This window comes from Chanodichthys erythropterus, chromosome 11 (assembly GCF_024489055.1).
Source record: "Chanodichthys erythropterus isolate Z2021 chromosome 11, ASM2448905v1, whole genome shotgun sequence".
NCBI classification, from domain to species: Eukaryota; Metazoa; Chordata; class Actinopteri; order Cypriniformes; family Xenocyprididae; genus Chanodichthys; species Chanodichthys erythropterus.
The window spans coordinates 26,229,787-26,248,110 of record NC_090231.1 but is presented as its reverse complement, the minus strand read 5'-3'; the positions used below and the strand labels follow the sequence as shown (position 1 = coordinate 26,248,110).

The 18,324-nt window shown below is 38.3% G+C and overlaps 2 protein-coding genes across 4 annotated transcripts in view; one reads left to right on the top strand and one right to left on the bottom strand.

Annotated features, from left to right (window-relative positions):
• The first annotated feature begins 285 nt into the window (after positions 1-285).
• Positions 286-8,238, top strand: shha (sonic hedgehog signaling molecule a). Its single transcript, XM_067400633.1, has 3 exons — positions 286-1,295; positions 4,792-5,053; positions 6,574-8,238. The coding sequence occupies exons 1-3, from the start codon at positions 996-998 to the stop codon at positions 7,266-7,268; spliced, it is 1,257 nt and encodes a 418-aa protein (XP_067256734.1). The 5' UTR covers positions 286-995; the 3' UTR covers positions 7,269-8,238.
• A 3,572-nt stretch (positions 8,239-11,810) lies between these two features.
• Positions 11,811-18,324, bottom strand: part of rbm33a (RNA binding motif protein 33a) — a 55,438-nt gene continuing 48,924 nt past the window's right edge. For all 3 annotated transcript variants that reach the window (XM_067402152.1, XM_067402154.1, XM_067402153.1), the window contains exon 19: positions 11,811-16,407. In XM_067402152.1, coding sequence (XP_067258253.1) covers positions 16,359-16,407 — 49 coding nt within the window. In that variant the 3' untranslated portion in view covers positions 11,811-16,358. The remainder of the gene's footprint in view (positions 16,408-18,324) is intronic.

Sequence of the window (18,324 nt, the reverse complement as noted above, 5' to 3'; positions counted from 1 at the left end):
CTAGCTTTTCAGTTTGGAAATAGTCTTTTGGACAATATTTAAAAGAAATAAAAATCCAGTAAATTGTTCAGAAATTGATCCTTTCATTTTAAAACTTTAAAAATGACAGCAAAAGCTGATGCTGATATAACTGACAATGCACAAATCCTACTTCTGTAAGTTCAGCTTTTTCAGGTTAGAGGTTCATGGGACAACAAGTGATCAACCTGATAATTATGTGATTAAAGAGATAAAAAGAAAAAAGAGTTTACATTTGTATTAAAATGTACGTGTGTATTTTGGCAGTCTTTGTAGTTGGAATCGCTTTGTTTGTGATTATTCTATGATTAATCAGATGAATGTGTACACGCACAGTCTTCATGTGATAAGTGAAGTTTTGAAAGTCGCATAATTAATTCACCCTTACATGCACCTTAAGCAGTAACATGAATACAGACCCAAAGGATTAAAAAGAAAAAAAGATCCATTAGCAGGTCACATACGGATGGTCACATTTACATCCCAGTAAAAAAACTGAGCACACATGCATGTCGCAGCCTCACAGACAGCAGCCGCGGGGAAAACTGATGCGTTCACATCTCACCGTGTCCCTCCCCTGAAACCCACCTTCTTTAAAGGTTTTTGCGCGTCCGTTTTGTGGGATAACATCAGAAGGGTTCGTCCCGTCGAGCCAATCAGGTCCCTCCCTACCTCAGATCGCAGCTATAATACATAGGAGTAAAGAGGCTTCTCGCATAAGTGGCTGTGGCTTCAAACTAACGTTGCGATTTCGGGGTCAGTCTTACCTCTCACATCCACGCCGCAAACCTCCGATGCGTTATCAGACTCACATTTTCCGCACCTGTCACGGTAGGGCTTGGCGCTGAGGGACACGCGTGAACTGAGGAGACGGCAAGGACATCGCCGGAGATCCGCGCAAGGAGAACGAGAAATCCTGCTAGACAGACCGCGCAGGGCGCTCTAGAACACCGCAGCGAGATTCACCGTGCGGCAAAATGCGGCTTATGACGAGAGTGCTGCTGGTGTCTCTTCTCAGTCTGTCCTTGGTGGTGTCCGGACTGGCCTGCGGTCCAGGCAGAGGCTACGGCACAAGAAGACATCGGAAGAAGCTGACACCTCTCGCCTACAAGCAGTTCATACCTAATGTCGCGGAGAAGACCTTAGGGGCCAGCGGTAGATACGAGGGCAAGATAACGCGCAATTCGGAGAGATTTAAAGAACTTATTCCAAATTACAATCCCGACATTATCTTTAAGGATGAGGAGAACACAGGCGCGGACAGACTCATGACACAGGTAATTCCTTTCCGTTCACAAATCGCACCGGTGCTGGTTTGAAGTCAGAGATTAAGAAAGTACAGTTCGTGCAAGGATTGAGAAATAGTCTCACGGCACGGCTCTTTCTAATGAAGCTGTGCGAGAGAAATGCCATCAGTAGAGGACCGGCTGCTTGCCTCCTTGCTCACCCTCATTGTGGAAGGTTGGGTGAAATGTGTATGCGCTTCTCTGTTCCTATATTTGTCATCGTTGAGATACATCAGGCGCATTTTAGAAAATGTGGGTATCCTGCTTGATAAGGGACCTGATCTGAAGGGACTGTGCTGGTCATAATGTGTCAGTCTCATGACAGCTAAATATAGAACGAAATTAAGCGTACATGTTCATGGGATCGCTTAGTCAGACCGCAAGCCCACCCGCTTGCAGCGGCTGCTTATCAGGGCATGAAAATATTGACATTTCTCAAAGGATGCTCTTAAATTTGTTTCTGCTTATTAATGGACCAGGACGGTACCACTTAGTGGCAGATTAGAATCAGACACAATGGCCTATCTGTCTTCACCCCTCTTCTTTCGATATTATGCAGTAGTTTACTAATTTTCTGACCATTATTTTACGCCACATGCGACATAATATATTTGTTTTTCAACTGACCGATATATAAGCAAAATCAATCAATGCACATGCAAGCTGAAATAAGTTTTCTGTGGTACACCCCAGGAGTAGACTATTACACATTATTTTAATTGCAATATGCGCTATTTTTTTGATAAATGGTTAGATCAGTTAGATGCGCTAAACTGTTAAACTGACTCAGATCTATTTATTACATGGTTAATGCGAGAGTTGTGTGTTGCTCAAAAATGATATAAAGTTTCATTTGTACGAGTTGTACATAACCTTTAACATTACATTTTATTCTTTATTTTTTATTGATTTTATTTTTGAAAAGAAAGGTGGGCCTCTGAAAAAGTCAGACAGCTTCGGGAATAGGCTGTCTGTCCCCAACATGGCTTTCCACTCTCGTCGCATTAGCAGGGATCATTTGAACTTCTGACCCTTTGCCAATGCAAAGGAAGAATAACATTGCTGCTTAGTAATGCATCGAAAATATATTTGCTATACAAAGCATACTGAGGAGGTCTGCATCCGTGTAATTTACAAAGTGATTACCCTGAGTATAATATTTTATTAGGTTATTTTGGACGTTCCTCTGTTGAAATGCTGTTCGGTTCAAAGTCTAAGTCATGACTGGTTGTTATCTCATGAACGAGGTTTGCTGAAGCATTTCGAATGTCAACCAAAGTGAATTTACACGCGCCGCGCAGGTGCATTATAAAGTCTCCCTTTTTCTGGTCCTTAAAAAAAAGATGAAACCCTTGTCTGGTGTGGTTTTCTCAGATGTATATCAAACTCTACTTAAGGTGAATGTGATTATAAGTGTGTGATGACCCGCGGGCACACACACTGCCATTAAAATTGAAAAGTTACCCTTGCAATCTTGTAACTTCAAATGGACGTCTCAGCTTTTCAAAGGGAGTTAACGAGGTGTCCTGTTAGCAAATGTTTTGGAGAAGCGCATCCGAGTGTAAGAGATGGTTTGTTGGTCGAACACGCTGTGTAGTGAATTGGACTTAACGGTACTGCTCACGAAATTAGGCGCAAGTGCGAGGGCATCCAGGAGGCTGTTTGCTCTGACAGGTAGCTGATAAGTGTTTCCTCTAAAACAGTTCATTTTGGGAGGAGATTAGTAGCTGACTGTGACTAGGCGGCTTGTTGAACAAACCTCGTGTGGAGCACAAAGCGGCGGCACAGGGGGTTCCCGCTGCGCTTCATGGTGGCTGAACAGAATTTGGCTTGATTTGCGGCACACGACCCAATGAATTAATAAAGAGTTTAGGCTTCACGGGTCTTGAATCCCAGGCAGTTTTGCTCAGAATATGCTAGGTTGTATCTTTTGGTCCCTTGTTTGTATTTTCCTCTCTCATTTGAGTGCCACGAGTGCTGTGTGGAGCTAATAAGCAGCAGATTAAAATCACTATAGTTAAAATCACTACTTACAGGAAATCTTTTTTTTCTTTTCTGTTTGGATAAAGGACCAGTCTGTCATTTTCCATGCAGTCCACAGATGTGTCAGTATCTCATTAAGAAAATGATTAATGTAGCCACATATAAGAGGATGCATCTGTGAAGCACAATACGTTTTTGGTGGTTTGATAGATGATACAGTTTGTATAATAGACATGGAGACATAATGGAGTGAACAGAAATATATGTTTTATTATTTACTATACATACTATACTTTTTTTTAATGTATGATGAAATATAATCCAATGTGATAAGGTGTATGTGGCCTTCAGTGCAGACATAAAAATTAGAGGGTCAAGCAAATGAGTAGAAAGTGGGGTGATAGTAGTCTGGTACAGAAATTTATGTAGATGTTATAGGCTACGGATGGTGTGTGTGTGCACGTGAAGGGGGGGGGGGGGGGGGGGAGAAAGAGGGAGCGAGCGAGTCAAAGCTAGGAGGGTATGTGTGTGAATTATTACAGGTATTAATTTGGCTTAGTGTCACAATTTGCAAGCATATTTTGAATAGATTTTATATAACCTCTGAAAGACCGTCGGTTAAGCAATCACATCACGTCCCTTGAGCAAACCTGTGCTGCAAGAATAATGAGTAGTTGCTTCTCCTCTTGGACGCAGTGAAAGAGTCTTTTGTGGTGTTTTATTTGACATATTGGTTAAGCGTTGGGAAGAGTTGTCCTGGAGAAGGCCAAGCATCCCAACACAAGGTCCCGGGAAAGGTTAGTGGGTGCACCACCCAAACATGGCCTGATATTCCATAGCTTGTACCTGCACCTTAGTAAGACCCACTTGCTCTAAACCTCAAGGTTATAATAATAAAAACCACAAATAACTGACTGAAACATCACTTTTCTGTATATTTTGCCTTCTAATCTCAAGTTACCATTGTATGTATTCTAGCCTTTTAAGCAGAAGATGCCTTGATGCAGTCACACCTTTCCCTAGTTGGATCTATATGTTTTAGATCAGTGAAGCGAGTGCAATAACTTATCAATTTTTCATTGAGCTCTTTGAGCAGAATAGCCTTGCATGCAAGGCTGAATTATTTCTAGTGTAAATACAGGTTTCGTATTTCATATATACAGTCAACTTATTTGTCTGGATGCATTAATTGGAATAGTTATTGTAAGTTAATGATGTGTGGAAGAGCTTTGATCCTTGAAAAGGTTGCTTAGATCTGACAGACTCTTATCATAAGATATGAACCAGTCTATCACACCCAAGTCATTAAATAAATTACAACTCAGTTTGTTTAAGGAGATGTAAACAGCTTTCATGTAAACAATAATTTACTATCATTCAGGATTTTTTGAAGATTAAGAGCATTATTTACTGTGTTTTTTTAAATGCGAATGGCAACATGGATCAATGAATGGAAGAATTAAAAATCAGCTCTCTTCCCGTTCTCCCTCTGTCTTTCTATTAGAGATGCAAAGACAAGCTGAACTCATTGGCCATCTCTGTAATGAACCAGTGGCCGGGGGTTAAGTTGCGTGTGACAGAGGGCTGGGATGAGGACGGTCACCATTTTGAAGAATCACTCCACTACGAGGGAAGAGCTGTTGATATCACCACCTCTGATCGAGACAAGAGTAAATATGGGACACTCTCTCGGTTAGCTGTAGAAGCTGGATTTGACTGGGTCTATTATGAGTCCAAAGCCCACATCCATTGCTCTGTCAAAGCAGGTAAGACCATGGCAGGGTGATTGGAACTGCAAAATAAATAAGTGACGAGCACAATGCTTCACACTCCATTTCATGTGAAAAAAAAAAAGCTGGTTTAAAAAGATAAATTGCCTTTAAATACAGATACAGTAAAACAACAACTAAATGTATTACTGGGAGTCTAAATTATAGCTGTAATCATAAAATAACTTCTGGCAAAGAAATTGGGCTACTAAAAAATATTTCTAATTAATAAATCTAATGTGTATATTAGTTATTTTGAGTAATCATCAAGTGATAGGCAAAGTCTACAAATAGTTTCAAGGCCATTCCTCAATAAGATCTTTTAAATCTTCCCCTTTACACTGAGTTAAAATGACTAACGCAGAAAGACTTTGCAGCCAATATAATATCTGATCTTACATCGCCCCACTCTGTCTCTTTGAAGGAAGCGCTTATCAAGTCATCACAAGATCACTCACTGCATCAGAATAGGCTGCACACTGCATATGAAGACATATGAAATCAAACACGCACGCTAAAAATAAGATAAAACAAACAAACAAAAAAAAAAAAAAACACGACGAAGTTTGACATCACTTGCGCAAATAAAACGTAGGCCTAATTCTTATCAGGAATCTTTCATTTATATATTTATTTTGTAGTGTAATAAGTTTATCATTGATCGAAGATCATTTAGCTGGAACACACAGGCTTTCGCCAAATCTTATCATTTAAATTCTAAACACATTTACAAATACATTACATAGCCAGGTCGAACTCGCTCGCCCAAATCTGTTTCTCAATTGTCACCATCTTATTTCATGCCCCAGAATCTTATGAGAGGATTAGACGAAAAGTCCATTCTATAGCTCTGTTTACCGACCCAAGAGATCGGAATGTGAAGAGATCCCACAAGGCCCGAATTATTGTCATTAAGCTTGACAACGGAGAGCATGATGGTTTAAAAAATGAAAGGGAAAGAAGAAGAGGGCATTGATTGACTACCGCTAGCATTTCTAATTTACATTCAAATCTACACCATTAGAGCCTTGGAAAGTGTCTGGGCTGAGTAAATAGGTAGCCTGCTTGGGGCTTTCTCATTCTATAAGTGTGAATTGTCACATAGAAGTTTCTGCACCTGAGCAAATATGAAAGAGGCGCAAGGAAAGGCAGAAGTGTCCTTTTCCAAGAGTGCTCTGCACACAAGCTGCATTAGAATGACAATGTCCGGGCTTTATTGGTTTTTAATTAGAGCAGTCCAGGCTCTTTCCTCCGTCTCACACAAAGACTTTTTTTTGGAAAGCTTTCGATTTACAGCCTAATTCCCGTTGCCACGTTTTTCTTTTGTTTATTCAGACTTTTTTTCTTACGTGAGGCGACTTTGGGGCTGATATAGTTTACGTGCATGTTTTTCGAGCTTTTTTTTTTTTTTACTTAGTCAGAACTCAAAGTATAGGTCTAATATTAGAGCGTAATAATGTAACTTCTTGATATGCTGCATAAAATGTTTATTCACCCATTGCTATTTATCTCGACAGAAAATTCGGTTGCTGCAAAATCTGGAGGGTGTTTCCCAGGTTCGGCTCTGGTCACGCTCAAAGACGGAGGGCAGAAGGCCGTGAAGGACCTGAACCCCGGCGACAAGGTGCTGGCGGCGGACAGCGCTGGGAACCTCGTGTTCAGCGACTTCATCATGTTCACAGACCGAGACTCCGCGACGCGACGTATCTTTTACGTCATAGAAACGAAAGAACCCGTTGAAAAGATCACCCTCACCGCTGCTCATCTCCTTTTTGTCCTCGACAACTCAACGGATGATCTCCACACCATGACCGCCGCGTTTGCCAGCAGTGTCAGGGCCGGACAAAAGGTGATGGTTGTTGATGATAGCGGTCAACTTAAATCTGTCATCGTGGAACGGATATACACGGAGGAGCACCAGGGCTCGTTCGCACCAGTGACTGCTCATGGAACCATTGTGGTCGACAGAATACTGGCGTCCTGTTACGCCGTAATAGAGGACCACGGTCTCGCGCATTTGGCCTTCGCGCCCGTCAGGCTCTATTATGACGTGTCATCAGTCCTGTTCCCCAAAAACTTCATCAGTCAGTCCAGTGCGACTTTACAACAGGAGGGAGTCCACTGGTACTCCAAGCTCCTCTATCAAATGGGAACGTGGGTTTTGGACAGCCACATGCTTCATCCTTTGGGGATGTCAGTAAACTCAAGCTGAAAACCTTCATATGGAAATTAAGCAAGAGAAATCACACTAATGTAGGATATAAGACAATGTTAGAACAAGAGAGAAAGAGAGAGCGAGAGTGAGAGAGAAAGAGACAAAGGCCCCGAGCGGAGTTGGGATATTTATTACAATGACTTTAAAAAAAAAAATGTCATTTTCAAAGAATAAATGGAGCCTTAAAAGTTTTCTTTGCATAATTTATTCTCGCGTGAACTCAGGCTGGTGGCACACAAACGGATTCGAATGATCATCCAGCGGTGCAGAATCTATTTTTGTATATCTCATGTAAACAGGAAAAAAAAAAAGAAAAAAAGAAAAAACGATAATGTAAGAAAAAAAGAAACTTTCATGACAGGCTGTAACATTCTGTGCATATGTGCAAATGACTGTTATATTTTAGGGGCAAGCAAACGCCGTGGGGCTCCAGAAATTATATTTTTATACACAGAATTGTACATTAGATTTTGACCGATCGTTACCTAATCACTTTTCGTTATTTGAAATAGTGTAAGATACGAGAATATATTTTAATTTAAATAGGTGCAGAGTCTTTGCAGTCTTGTGCTGTTATCTCTTTTAGAATTCTCTATTATTTTGTCATTGCTTTGGTTGTCAGAGTGGGACAGACATATTGTTCACTCTTCTCTGGTTTCATTGTTTCTTGTATTTCTTTAAGAAAATACGAAATGCACATTCTGACAATTCAGTAACGATAATAGTCCCACAGTAAAGAACAAAGATTTTCGTTAAACCAATTAATAAGTAACTACTGTACATTTACTAAAATGTATTTTTCTTTTCATATTTTGTAATAGGTAAATAGTTTTATAGAAATAAAATGCAGCTGATGCACAGTTTGGATAGCATATGATTGAGTGGCCATACCAGTTAACCTACCTTTCATTGAGGCAAGGTGTCAGGAAATGTATAGAATTTATTATTTATATGTTTATTATAAATGAATGAGATAAAGAAAATATTCAAACTGCTCGTTGCTATGTTTTTGTTTCATGAATATTCTTTGTTGATGCACAAATTAAACATCATGTCCAATCATTTTAATAATCAGACGATTTCAAATTATTGTTGTTATTGATATTATTAATGCTCATAAATATTTCATTGTTATTGCTGTTGCTTAAGTCCCCTTTCGGCGGCAGTTTATTAAAATATTAACTGGGCTAATCATGTTCATTGCTGTCACGTTTAAAATAGCACATAAAACGGCAGCTTAGGTTGTCCTAATGCAGATAATTAAATATAAAATATTTTATTGTTACAATAAAACAGCCTACGTTTTCTGATAGAGTTGACCAAAGGTGCATAATAGGTTTCCAGTTTCCCCCCAGATAAATCGGATTATTCAGTTTGCATAAAGCTCGAGTGGAAGAAACAAGAAGTCCATTCAAACCAACGTGTGGAAATGCGAAATGAAGTTAAATCGTACTGTTGAAAGCGGCTATCGGTGAGACGCGAAAAAGTCTTTGATCTGGATTTTGTATGCTTGCGAAAAGTTGTGGTCCCATGTTAAATATGAAGAGGATAGACCTTAGCATAAACATTTGGAAATCTCTCACGCAGATTAAAAAGGCCACTGTTTGTGTGCTTTAAACGTCCCAACGCATTCACCGGTCCTTTGTGTGGCTTTTACTCATGCACCGCCATGAGAGTTATGTCAAAAATATGTGACGGAATCAAATAGTCTACATTAAACTATTGAGATTTGTCGATTAAACACATTAACACACTTTTACGGTCTTCGTGTAATAGGTTTTTTTTTAATAGTTAATCGCAGGAATGAAACAGGTGGTGCACCAGGTGCAATGAGAGGAAGTCAGGAAGCCATCCAATTCAAATCTAATACTCGCTGCATAAGTTTAACTCGTTTAACCCAAACTCTAAGGATCTCTGAGATGTTTCCTTTTGTTAAGTCTGAGATGTGATATGCGACTTCTACATTCAAGCAAGGAAAAGAGCCTAATAATGAACCCCAAACCCATTTACACGATCAGACAGTATAGACATGCGAAATGACAAAAGCTGATCACATCCACAGAAGAGTGGAATAGTGCTTTGTAAAGCTGAATGGTCAAATGTCGTCCTCACAAATTCAAAAAGGGTAAAACTTTCGCAAGCACCTCCCACATCATGATATCATTCTCTCTGCTGAACAATATTATCAATGAGAGGAACAGGCACAGAGCCAATGTGAGCTCAGCTGATAAACTTGGTATTGAGAGTAGTACTGAAGTTGGAAGTAAATGTTCTTGCCTGACTGATGTGCAAATTCAGACTGCACTTTCTAGAAGGATCAGAAAATATGAAAGATGGCTACAGATTAGTGTCTTCACGATCTCTGTGTTGCACCACCAACAAAGAACTAATTATACAACTATATTTTCTTTTTTTTTTTGTAATTTTTTTATTTTTTATGATGGATGTCTGCATGTGTGCACATGGACACTTTGAAGGGTGTTAACTAGTGAGTGAATGGAAGTTTGAGCTTTTGAACTCTGTTGCAACACGAATAGAAATTCCACTACCAATTCTTAAGAAGACTTCATTGTGCTGCAGGTTTTGCTGCTTTTTAGAGCTGTTGGTGAGGCTCACTCTCAGCCCTGACCTTGAGCATTTACACAGACACAAAAGCGACTGGGCGAAAGCATTCCTCGGAGCAGGTAAATAAAACCAACTAATCCTTCAGAGGGGCCTTGTGTCTGCCGAGAGAGCAACTGTTTCAACAAACGCTTGCTGGCAATTGCAAACAAAAATGGACTGGCAACTGTTGTGAGGTGTGAATGAAATAAAGGTTGCCTATCGTTAAATTCCAATCACTCATTTTAATTGCACAAATATTTGCCCAAGTGACAATCACTTTTCCAAAAGTAGTTTCCAGAGAAGTTAAAACAGAGACTATGGCTTGTGACAGTTTGGTGCGGACCACACTGCTTATTGCGGCATAATATTACTTTCTGTAAGAAAACAATCTGTAAGATGGTGATGTTTCTGTAGGCTCAAACAGCGAGAGGCTTACTTAATACTCTCAGAAGGCAGATGCAAGACGACTATCAAAAGCCATTCATTTATCACTCAATAACAATAACAATAACGTAGGCAACACAGAAGATCAAATCCAAGAAAAGGATTTATTTCAAGTAATTATTCATAAGTACAGTCAAGGCATATTATTGGTTTCCATTTGACAAGCTCCATAAAAGGTTACTAAACAAACACCATTTATATTCTTCAGAATTCAACATGTAGGACAGTCTGGTGTACACTTTTCAAATACATCTCATTAATACAAGACTGAAGGACAACAAAACGGTGATCAAAGCAGCATAAATCACTTCCCCCATACAATAATGATTTCCAAGTAATGTTTTCTTTTCATCCAAAAACACAAAACGTGTGTACAGCTGGCAAGAGTGTACAGATCATTCTTGGGCTTTGTGCAAGTTTTTGAACTTTGGAACTCAGTAGGGTGTGGTCCCAGAGACGCAAAACTTCCACGGACGTGGGCTAATACAGAAAGGAAATCCAGACGCAAGGTCCCCCTGCTTTAATACAGAAGGATTATGTTCACACAACACCACAGTGAGATCAACAACAGCCTTCCCATCAAGCTTCAGCCCCAGATGAAAAGTGGAGTGAGAGAAAGAGAGAAGGAGAAGAAGAGAGAGTGAGAAAGAGAAAGATACAAGAGAAGAGTTATCTGGTACCACATAAACTGAAGAGCACCTGTTGAGAAATTAAGACAAGTTAGCATCATCTGGACGCAGCTCTACTGTAGACAGACACAACATTATTTAGAACTGAAACCAAAAGGAGGGTTTTTCATAATAGTTTAACATTTCCATTTTTCTTTTGTTACGCATAATTTTAGATTTGCAGAGGTTTTCAAAAGCAATGTTCTTTTCATGGAGCGAGGACCTTCACTCGAACGATTTTAAGAAGGAATTCGATATAAACGTATTTTCATTGTAATAACGATTAAGATTTTACTGCTTGATGAGGTTGTTATTTTTCCTCACACTATCACCAAGGCAGAAAAGTCAACACCAGAGTCTATACAGAACATGTTTACAGTATATGCTGCTGGTTCTCAATCAGCATATTTTGGAGGTCTCCTCTATTTGACGCACACTCTTTCAGAATTCAGGAGCGCCGCAGCTGGATGTCGGTATGCACGCTCTACCTTCAATCATTACACTAAAGCTGACTAACAAGGCTCAAATCTAGCAAAAAGGCACAAAAACTAAGCAGTTAAAGGGATAGTTCACCTGAAAATAAAAATTCTGTCATCATTTATTCCCCCTTAAGTTGTTCCAAACCTGTATAAATGTCTTTGTTCTGCTGTATACAAAGGAAGATATTTGGAAGAAAGTTTGTAACCAAGTAGATCTCACCTATCATTGACTACCATAGTATTACTATGACTACTATAGTATATAATATGGTAGTAAATGGGGGGCGAGATCTCCTTGGTTACAAACATTCTTACAAATATCTTCCTTTGTGTACAGCAGAACAAAGACATTTATACAGGTTTGGAACAATTTAAGGGGGGATAAATGATGACAGAATTTTTGGGTGAACTATCCCTTTAAAAGTTTACTTCTAAAGCATCAACCTGATAGTACAGCCAAACTAAAATTAATTCAGCATCAGATCAACAGAGCACTAAACAAGACTAAATTCAAAATCAATCTGCCAGTTTTGTGGCATCCTGTCCAGTGCAATAGCTAGCTATTGTGAAAACATATGACAATCTCTTTAGGTCACACTCATTTTAAACGACATATGTTGTGTTCATATTGTGAAGAATCTTTCAATCGTGTCACAGAATGACTCCAACACAAATGTTTATAACTGTTATATAGAATGTCAGCCATAAAGCATTATCAGTATTACTACAAGCAATGTCAAATACCAAAAAACTGAAACAAAATAAAATGACAAAAACTTTCTTTTTTATAGAGCTGCAACATAAATTATCCTACAGTAACAATTCCTTTTGAAAACCAATGCCATCTTAGACTGTGTAAAGGGGCTACAGAGCATTTGATTTATGAAAAACCCTCTTTTCTGTGCTCCTGGAAGCTCTGTCCTGGAAAAGAGAAAAAAATGGTTTAATTACAAGTGACAAATAATCATACCGCTGCCAACGGGAAGCAGTGTATCGCGTTTGACAGATAAAACCGTGAGTAAAAACATGCCATATCGCTGGTCTTAGAGCCGACTACCATTATAAGAAATGCAAGTAATCTAATGCCTGGTTTCACAGACAAGGCTTAAGCCAAGTCTCAGACTAAAATGCATGTTTGAGCAGTCTTAATTGAAAGCAACTTGCACTGACATATCTTAAAATATGGCAGTGCCATTGTTTTGTTTAAGGCACATTTATAAAAGCTAATTAAGTGTTCCAATTTAACTAAAACCTACTCCTGGCTTAATCTAAGCCCTGTCTGTGAAACCAAGCCTAGATGCCCTAATCTTGAATCAACAGGCCATCCTGGTATTTCTATAAACTGGCCAATTGTTCAACTGCAGCAGGATCCATGTAAAAAAATAAAAATAAAAATAATAATAATAAAATAAATACTAATAAAATAAAAACATGGGGAGTGTGCCAGCCATTTGCGATTGACAGAAATAAGAAACAAAATATAAAACAAAAACATATTTAAAAAAAAAAAAAAAAAGAGAGAGAGTAAACTTTAACCTACTAATTTTGACACAAAATACCATTATTTAGGACTATATAGCTTGGCTAAAATCTCTGCCAAAAATATATCAATAAGTCAATCTCTTAAACTTAAAATTGTCACATGTGTGATTACAGTTTGAAAAGGGACATTTTCTCCTAGTTGATCTACACTTACAATGAAGTTACTAAAAGGTTCAATATGAATCCATTTTTCTTTCTTATAAGACAGTTTATAAATATGTCTTATAAGATTTATAATCAGAAACATATAAAGAAATGTTTCTCAGTCTAGTTAAAACCTTTTAAATCCATAGGATTCACTCTTTCATATAAATACATTCAAATCAATAAATAAACAGATCTGTGCCCTATACCAATTTTAAACAGAGCATGTCTACAAAACTCAAAGTTAACAAAAATGAAATAAATTTAAAAATCGTATTCAAAAGGATCCATATGTTTCGATTTTATAACATTATTTACAATCTTACCCATCATATGTATTTATGGGATTCCTGGAAACTCACAATGCAAATTATTAATACAAACATATAGACAAAGAGGGCACTGAGATTAATCATGCCCAACTATTAGATTATAAATTACAAATGCATTTTAAAGCAAGTGGGTGCTGAAGGGTAGCAGCTTTACAAATGAACCTGATTGACAATGGTCCAAAGTCTTGGACACAGTGAGAGCAGTAGCACCATAACACACAAAACACCTCAGATGTTTCAATTCACCGGACTTTAGATCAATTGTTGAACCTTAATTAGAAATAAAATCTTTTCCCCTAAAATCATTTTCTACATTTGGCAACAGAAACATTCGGGAAGATGGAGGAAATTAGGAAAGCGGGTATGTTGTGTTCAGAATAATATTACACATCTTGTAGGATGCAAGAGGGAATCTTCAAACACAAAACAACATCAGACAACAGTTAATGGTGATAAAGACAGTTGGCTTCACATACCCGTATTTACATGGTATATATGTGACCATCTTTTATTTTTCATCTTTAAAATATCCTCAAATAATAAGCTCTAAGTCTGCAATAACAAAATTGTTGTAAAATGACCAAGGGATACTTTTTTTTATGTTGATATATAAAAAACTGAGAAAAGAAATTCACCTGTCACATACAAGTAGGTATTTTCAAACATGGAAAGATTTCAAGATGAGAAAACAACAGACTTGACAGATTCATACACATTTTTTTTTTCATTATATACAAGAAAGTGACCACTGATAATAGTTGCCCCCAAATCCTATGAAATTGTAGACCTGGATGAGTTAAGAACTACAGACATTTATTTTATATTATTACTTACTAAAATGGCTCAAACATAACAGGGGTTTTGTTATACTGTTATATTATCTAAAACAGATATTTTAGATACTATAACAAGATTGTTTTTGCTACATACGTAGCTTATAATGGGTTTAAATGAACAATCAATCAAAATATGAACAATGTAACGCACTAGACCAAAGAGCAGTTCTGGGGCCATATTGTGACAAGTTTAGTTTAAGCTGTACAAATTAGACTTTACCAAGCACTATACTTAAACAGTACTGATGGACTAGTATTATAATTATTGTTATTAATACAAATAATAATGACAATGAAATCATAATTTCGGACGTGAAATACTCATGATCGAAGCTATAAAAACCAGGGATAATAATGTATTCACTGGAGACTGACAATACATGAGAATTTTTGCCAAAAAAAAAAAAAAAACCTCCATCTTCCAAAAATCTAAGTCTTCATGGGTAACAACATACAAAATAAATTGGAAAATAAAGTAGAAAATGAAGATGAAGGGTTTTGGAAGAGTACCCGACAGCTGATGTTGACCAATCCCTATCCATAACTTCTCAATTCAGCCAGTAACCTGTATTCCCCAGTCTGACCAACTTCAAAACAATTAACTGAGCCGAAGTTATATCCATACAACCATTAGAAATAGTTCAAAATATCTCCCTTCACAAAGCAATGACCTCAAGTTGTTTTTGTGAACATAATTCACGTTCACAAGAGATTCCAGTGCTCTAGAGCAGAGGCTCTCAAACCTGTCCTGGAGTACCACCAGCCCTAAACATTTTGTATGTCTCCCTATATCTGACACCAATTTCAGGTCTTGAAGTCTCTACTAATGAGCTCATGAGTTGAATCAGTTGTGATAGATGAGGGAGACATATAAAATGTGCAGGGCTGGTGGTACTTCAGGGCAGATTTCACAACCATTGCTCTAGAGTCTAGACAACCCAAAGCGTCATCAAAACCTGCAATAAAATCCTAACAAATCATCACACGGGCATTGGTTCAGTCATCCTCTTCCACACACACATTATGTGCTAAACTCTGAGGAATGAAAACTGAACACATTAAAAGGAGCACTACTTTCTGAATGCCTTTAATACTTTCTTAGGAGCCACTTCTAACAACAATTAAAATAATCTAAATATGCAACTCCAGCACCAAAACTTAAAATCTAAGTATAAAAGCCATTTGTCGTCAAATAGTTTGTCAGCCATCTTCAGGTCACAAAGACACACGTCATGAACCACCACTCCAGCTCTGCAGAACAAAACTCAACTGCAATACAATTATAAGAGTGAAAGGGACAATGAATAAACTTAAGATCATAAATAGTCATGGACAAAAGCACAAAAAAAAAAAAGAGGCACATTAGAAATCTCACAGTGGCTTCCAAAAATATTCAACCAGAAAAAACCTCAACCCAAAAATGCCCTTAAGTTCCTTAACAGCACCTCTGATGTCCACAACATGCCCTGAGCGATGGCCCAACACAAAGAGCTCTGCTGCCCTCTACAGGTGAAAAAACAACTGCAGCATACAGAACATTTCTTCAGTGAGGCCAAAGCACTCATTTAACACTGACTGAGGAAATTTCAAAATAAATCAAGAATTCCTAATTGACCAAAAAACAGCCATTGAAAAGAATTGTTCTAAAGATCTGTCTTAAGAGCTACAGGATGGGAGCAACTATTATCAAGTGTCATAAAAATGACTTGGTTTCATACCTCTGTCTCTTTTCACCTGCTGGTTTAGACCACTACTGATTTCCTTATATAAATGAATGTACAGAAACGAGAGCAAGACTTCATGCCATTCAAGTCATTCACAACATGAGTTCTAATGCTGTGCCATATCCAGCAGGACACAGCTAGTGTTTGGCTCTTTGTTTCGGATTCTTTCATGCATGTGGCTTGAATTTGTTGACAGTACTTTCCACAGTGCTTCCAAAGCTTTAGCCTCCTGATTGTGCGTCCGTCTTTCAGAAAAAGACGTGCTCTTCTTGTTCACTTCTCTTGTCTTCTCTTCTGTTGAACTGACTTGTTCCTCAGCCATCAATAATGGAAACATCGATGTGAGACAAATCTATCATGTGCCTATGTAATCAAGGGAACATGTGATTGAAATGAGACACTCACACTTAAAGGCAAGCCAATCTGAGGCATCTCCATCAAAACATGACAGTCAGTAGAGTTATAGCTGAGCACTTGTTCTTTGTTACACAGTTATGATGAGTAATACTTGCTGAACGCTCCATTTCGGCACATTTCATTTGCCCTTCAGCTACACAAACCATTAGGCTACAACTCTGATCTGCTTCAGCAAATAACACCAACATATTAATGTAAGTTTTGGTCTAAAGCTGTAGTACAATTTTCTTTTTTCACTTCCCAGCAGTAAAGGCCTATTCACACCATATGTGAAGAGACTTATAAGATTCAATATTTCATAATAGCATATTTCATAATAGCACCAGGGGTCTCCAAACTCAAGTCCTGGAGGGCCACAGTTTAGCTCCAATTTGCCTCAACACACCTGCCTGGAAGTGTCTAGTATGCCTAAAGGGTACGTTTACACGACAACGAGGTACTAAAAATTAGGGTAACACTTTATTTTAGGGTATTTTAACTAGTTGCTTATTAGCATGCATATTACTAGAATATTGGCTATTTATTAGTGCTTATTAAGCATATATTAATGCCTTATTCTGCATGACCTTATTCTACATTCTTAATCCAACCCAATACCTAAACTTAACTACCTTACTAACTATTAATAAGCAGTAAATTAGGAGTTTATTGAGAGAAAAGTTGTAGTTAATACTTTATGTGTGTTCCCTATACTAAAGTGTAACCAAAATTAGTTTTTTCTTTGTACAGATGACAATGTTATCAAAACTATCCCCACTCACACGGATCCGTGCAAACGACTAAAAACGCTGTATTACGCATGCCAGACAAGTAGTTGGCGGTGTCACTTTGTTAAGACTACACACCTGTGCATATACGCATTCTTTTACAGAGTACTCGCCTCGCACATGCCTATCCACCTTATTTTTACAGTTCACTGCACTTTGATATTCTTCTCATTTCCCTGTAGCAGCTAATAAATTGTAAGTCTTGCGCTTTCACAGAAAAACACCTTATTTCCCCGTTGAAAAATAAGGTGGATAATAACATAACATATGTGCATGCCATCACCGTATTCACAGATTTGCATTTTTGCAGATGATAAAGCCTCATTTACACTGCATGCGTCTGCGGTGCGTTACGGCTCCGGCAAGGTTTTGTTCAGTCCTCTGCGCGGTACTCTGCTTCTCACACCAGAAGCATTTCAGAAGCGAAGCAGCTGGATTCGCAAGACCACTAGATTTGCCTGTCCAACGTTGTTTTCGTTGATTTTTTTCATGTTTTTAATGGTTAAATTGTTATATTTTGTCTGGTTTTATTGTGTTTATTGCTATGCCATACTTTATTTTGCTGTAGCCATACAGATGAAGTTAATGCACTTAAAATTCCAGTTATGGACAACAAAAACAAAGAAATTTCAAGTTTTTGAACTTCGAATCTCTTGTCGTCAGTTTCTGGCATCGTAGTGATGTGAAATATGAGCGGGAGTTTACTCAGGGTGATTATTTTGACTTTATTTTGTATTTGAGCTGCGCGTCTTGGATGCGGTGTCCGTCAAAAATAGGCGAGGCGAGCCGCTTCTGGGACGCTTCTCAAATGCACCGCGGTGCGGCTGGTGTAAACACGAGCATTGACTAGAGTAGTCGCGTATCAGCTCCGGTAGCCGCGTCGCAGCCGTGACGTGCCGCACACGCATGCAGTGTAAACAAGGCTTAACGGCATCCTTTTCAAAAACTTCCACTTTGAAACCTGTTTTCAAAAGTTTGCGTTTTCAGGCCACTAAAACACCATTGTCATGTAAATGAACAGACAAAACGCATAAGTTTTCAGTTTTTAGTTGAAAACGGTGTCATGTAAACAGCCCCTAAGACATTGATTACCTAG

Excerpts from the sequence above, each read along its gene's own strand:
- shha (XM_067400633.1), top strand. The coding sequence starts at position 996 with ATGCGGCTTATGACGAGAGTGCTGCTGGTGTCTCTTCTCAGTCTGTCC. Across the intron at positions 1,296-4,791 it reads CGGACAGACTCATGACACAG|AGATGCAAAGACAAGCTGAA; the intron begins GTAATTCCTTTC and ends TCTTTCTATTAG. Across the intron at positions 5,054-6,573 it reads CCATTGCTCTGTCAAAGCAG|AAAATTCGGTTGCTGCAAAA; the intron begins GTAAGACCATGG and ends TTATCTCGACAG.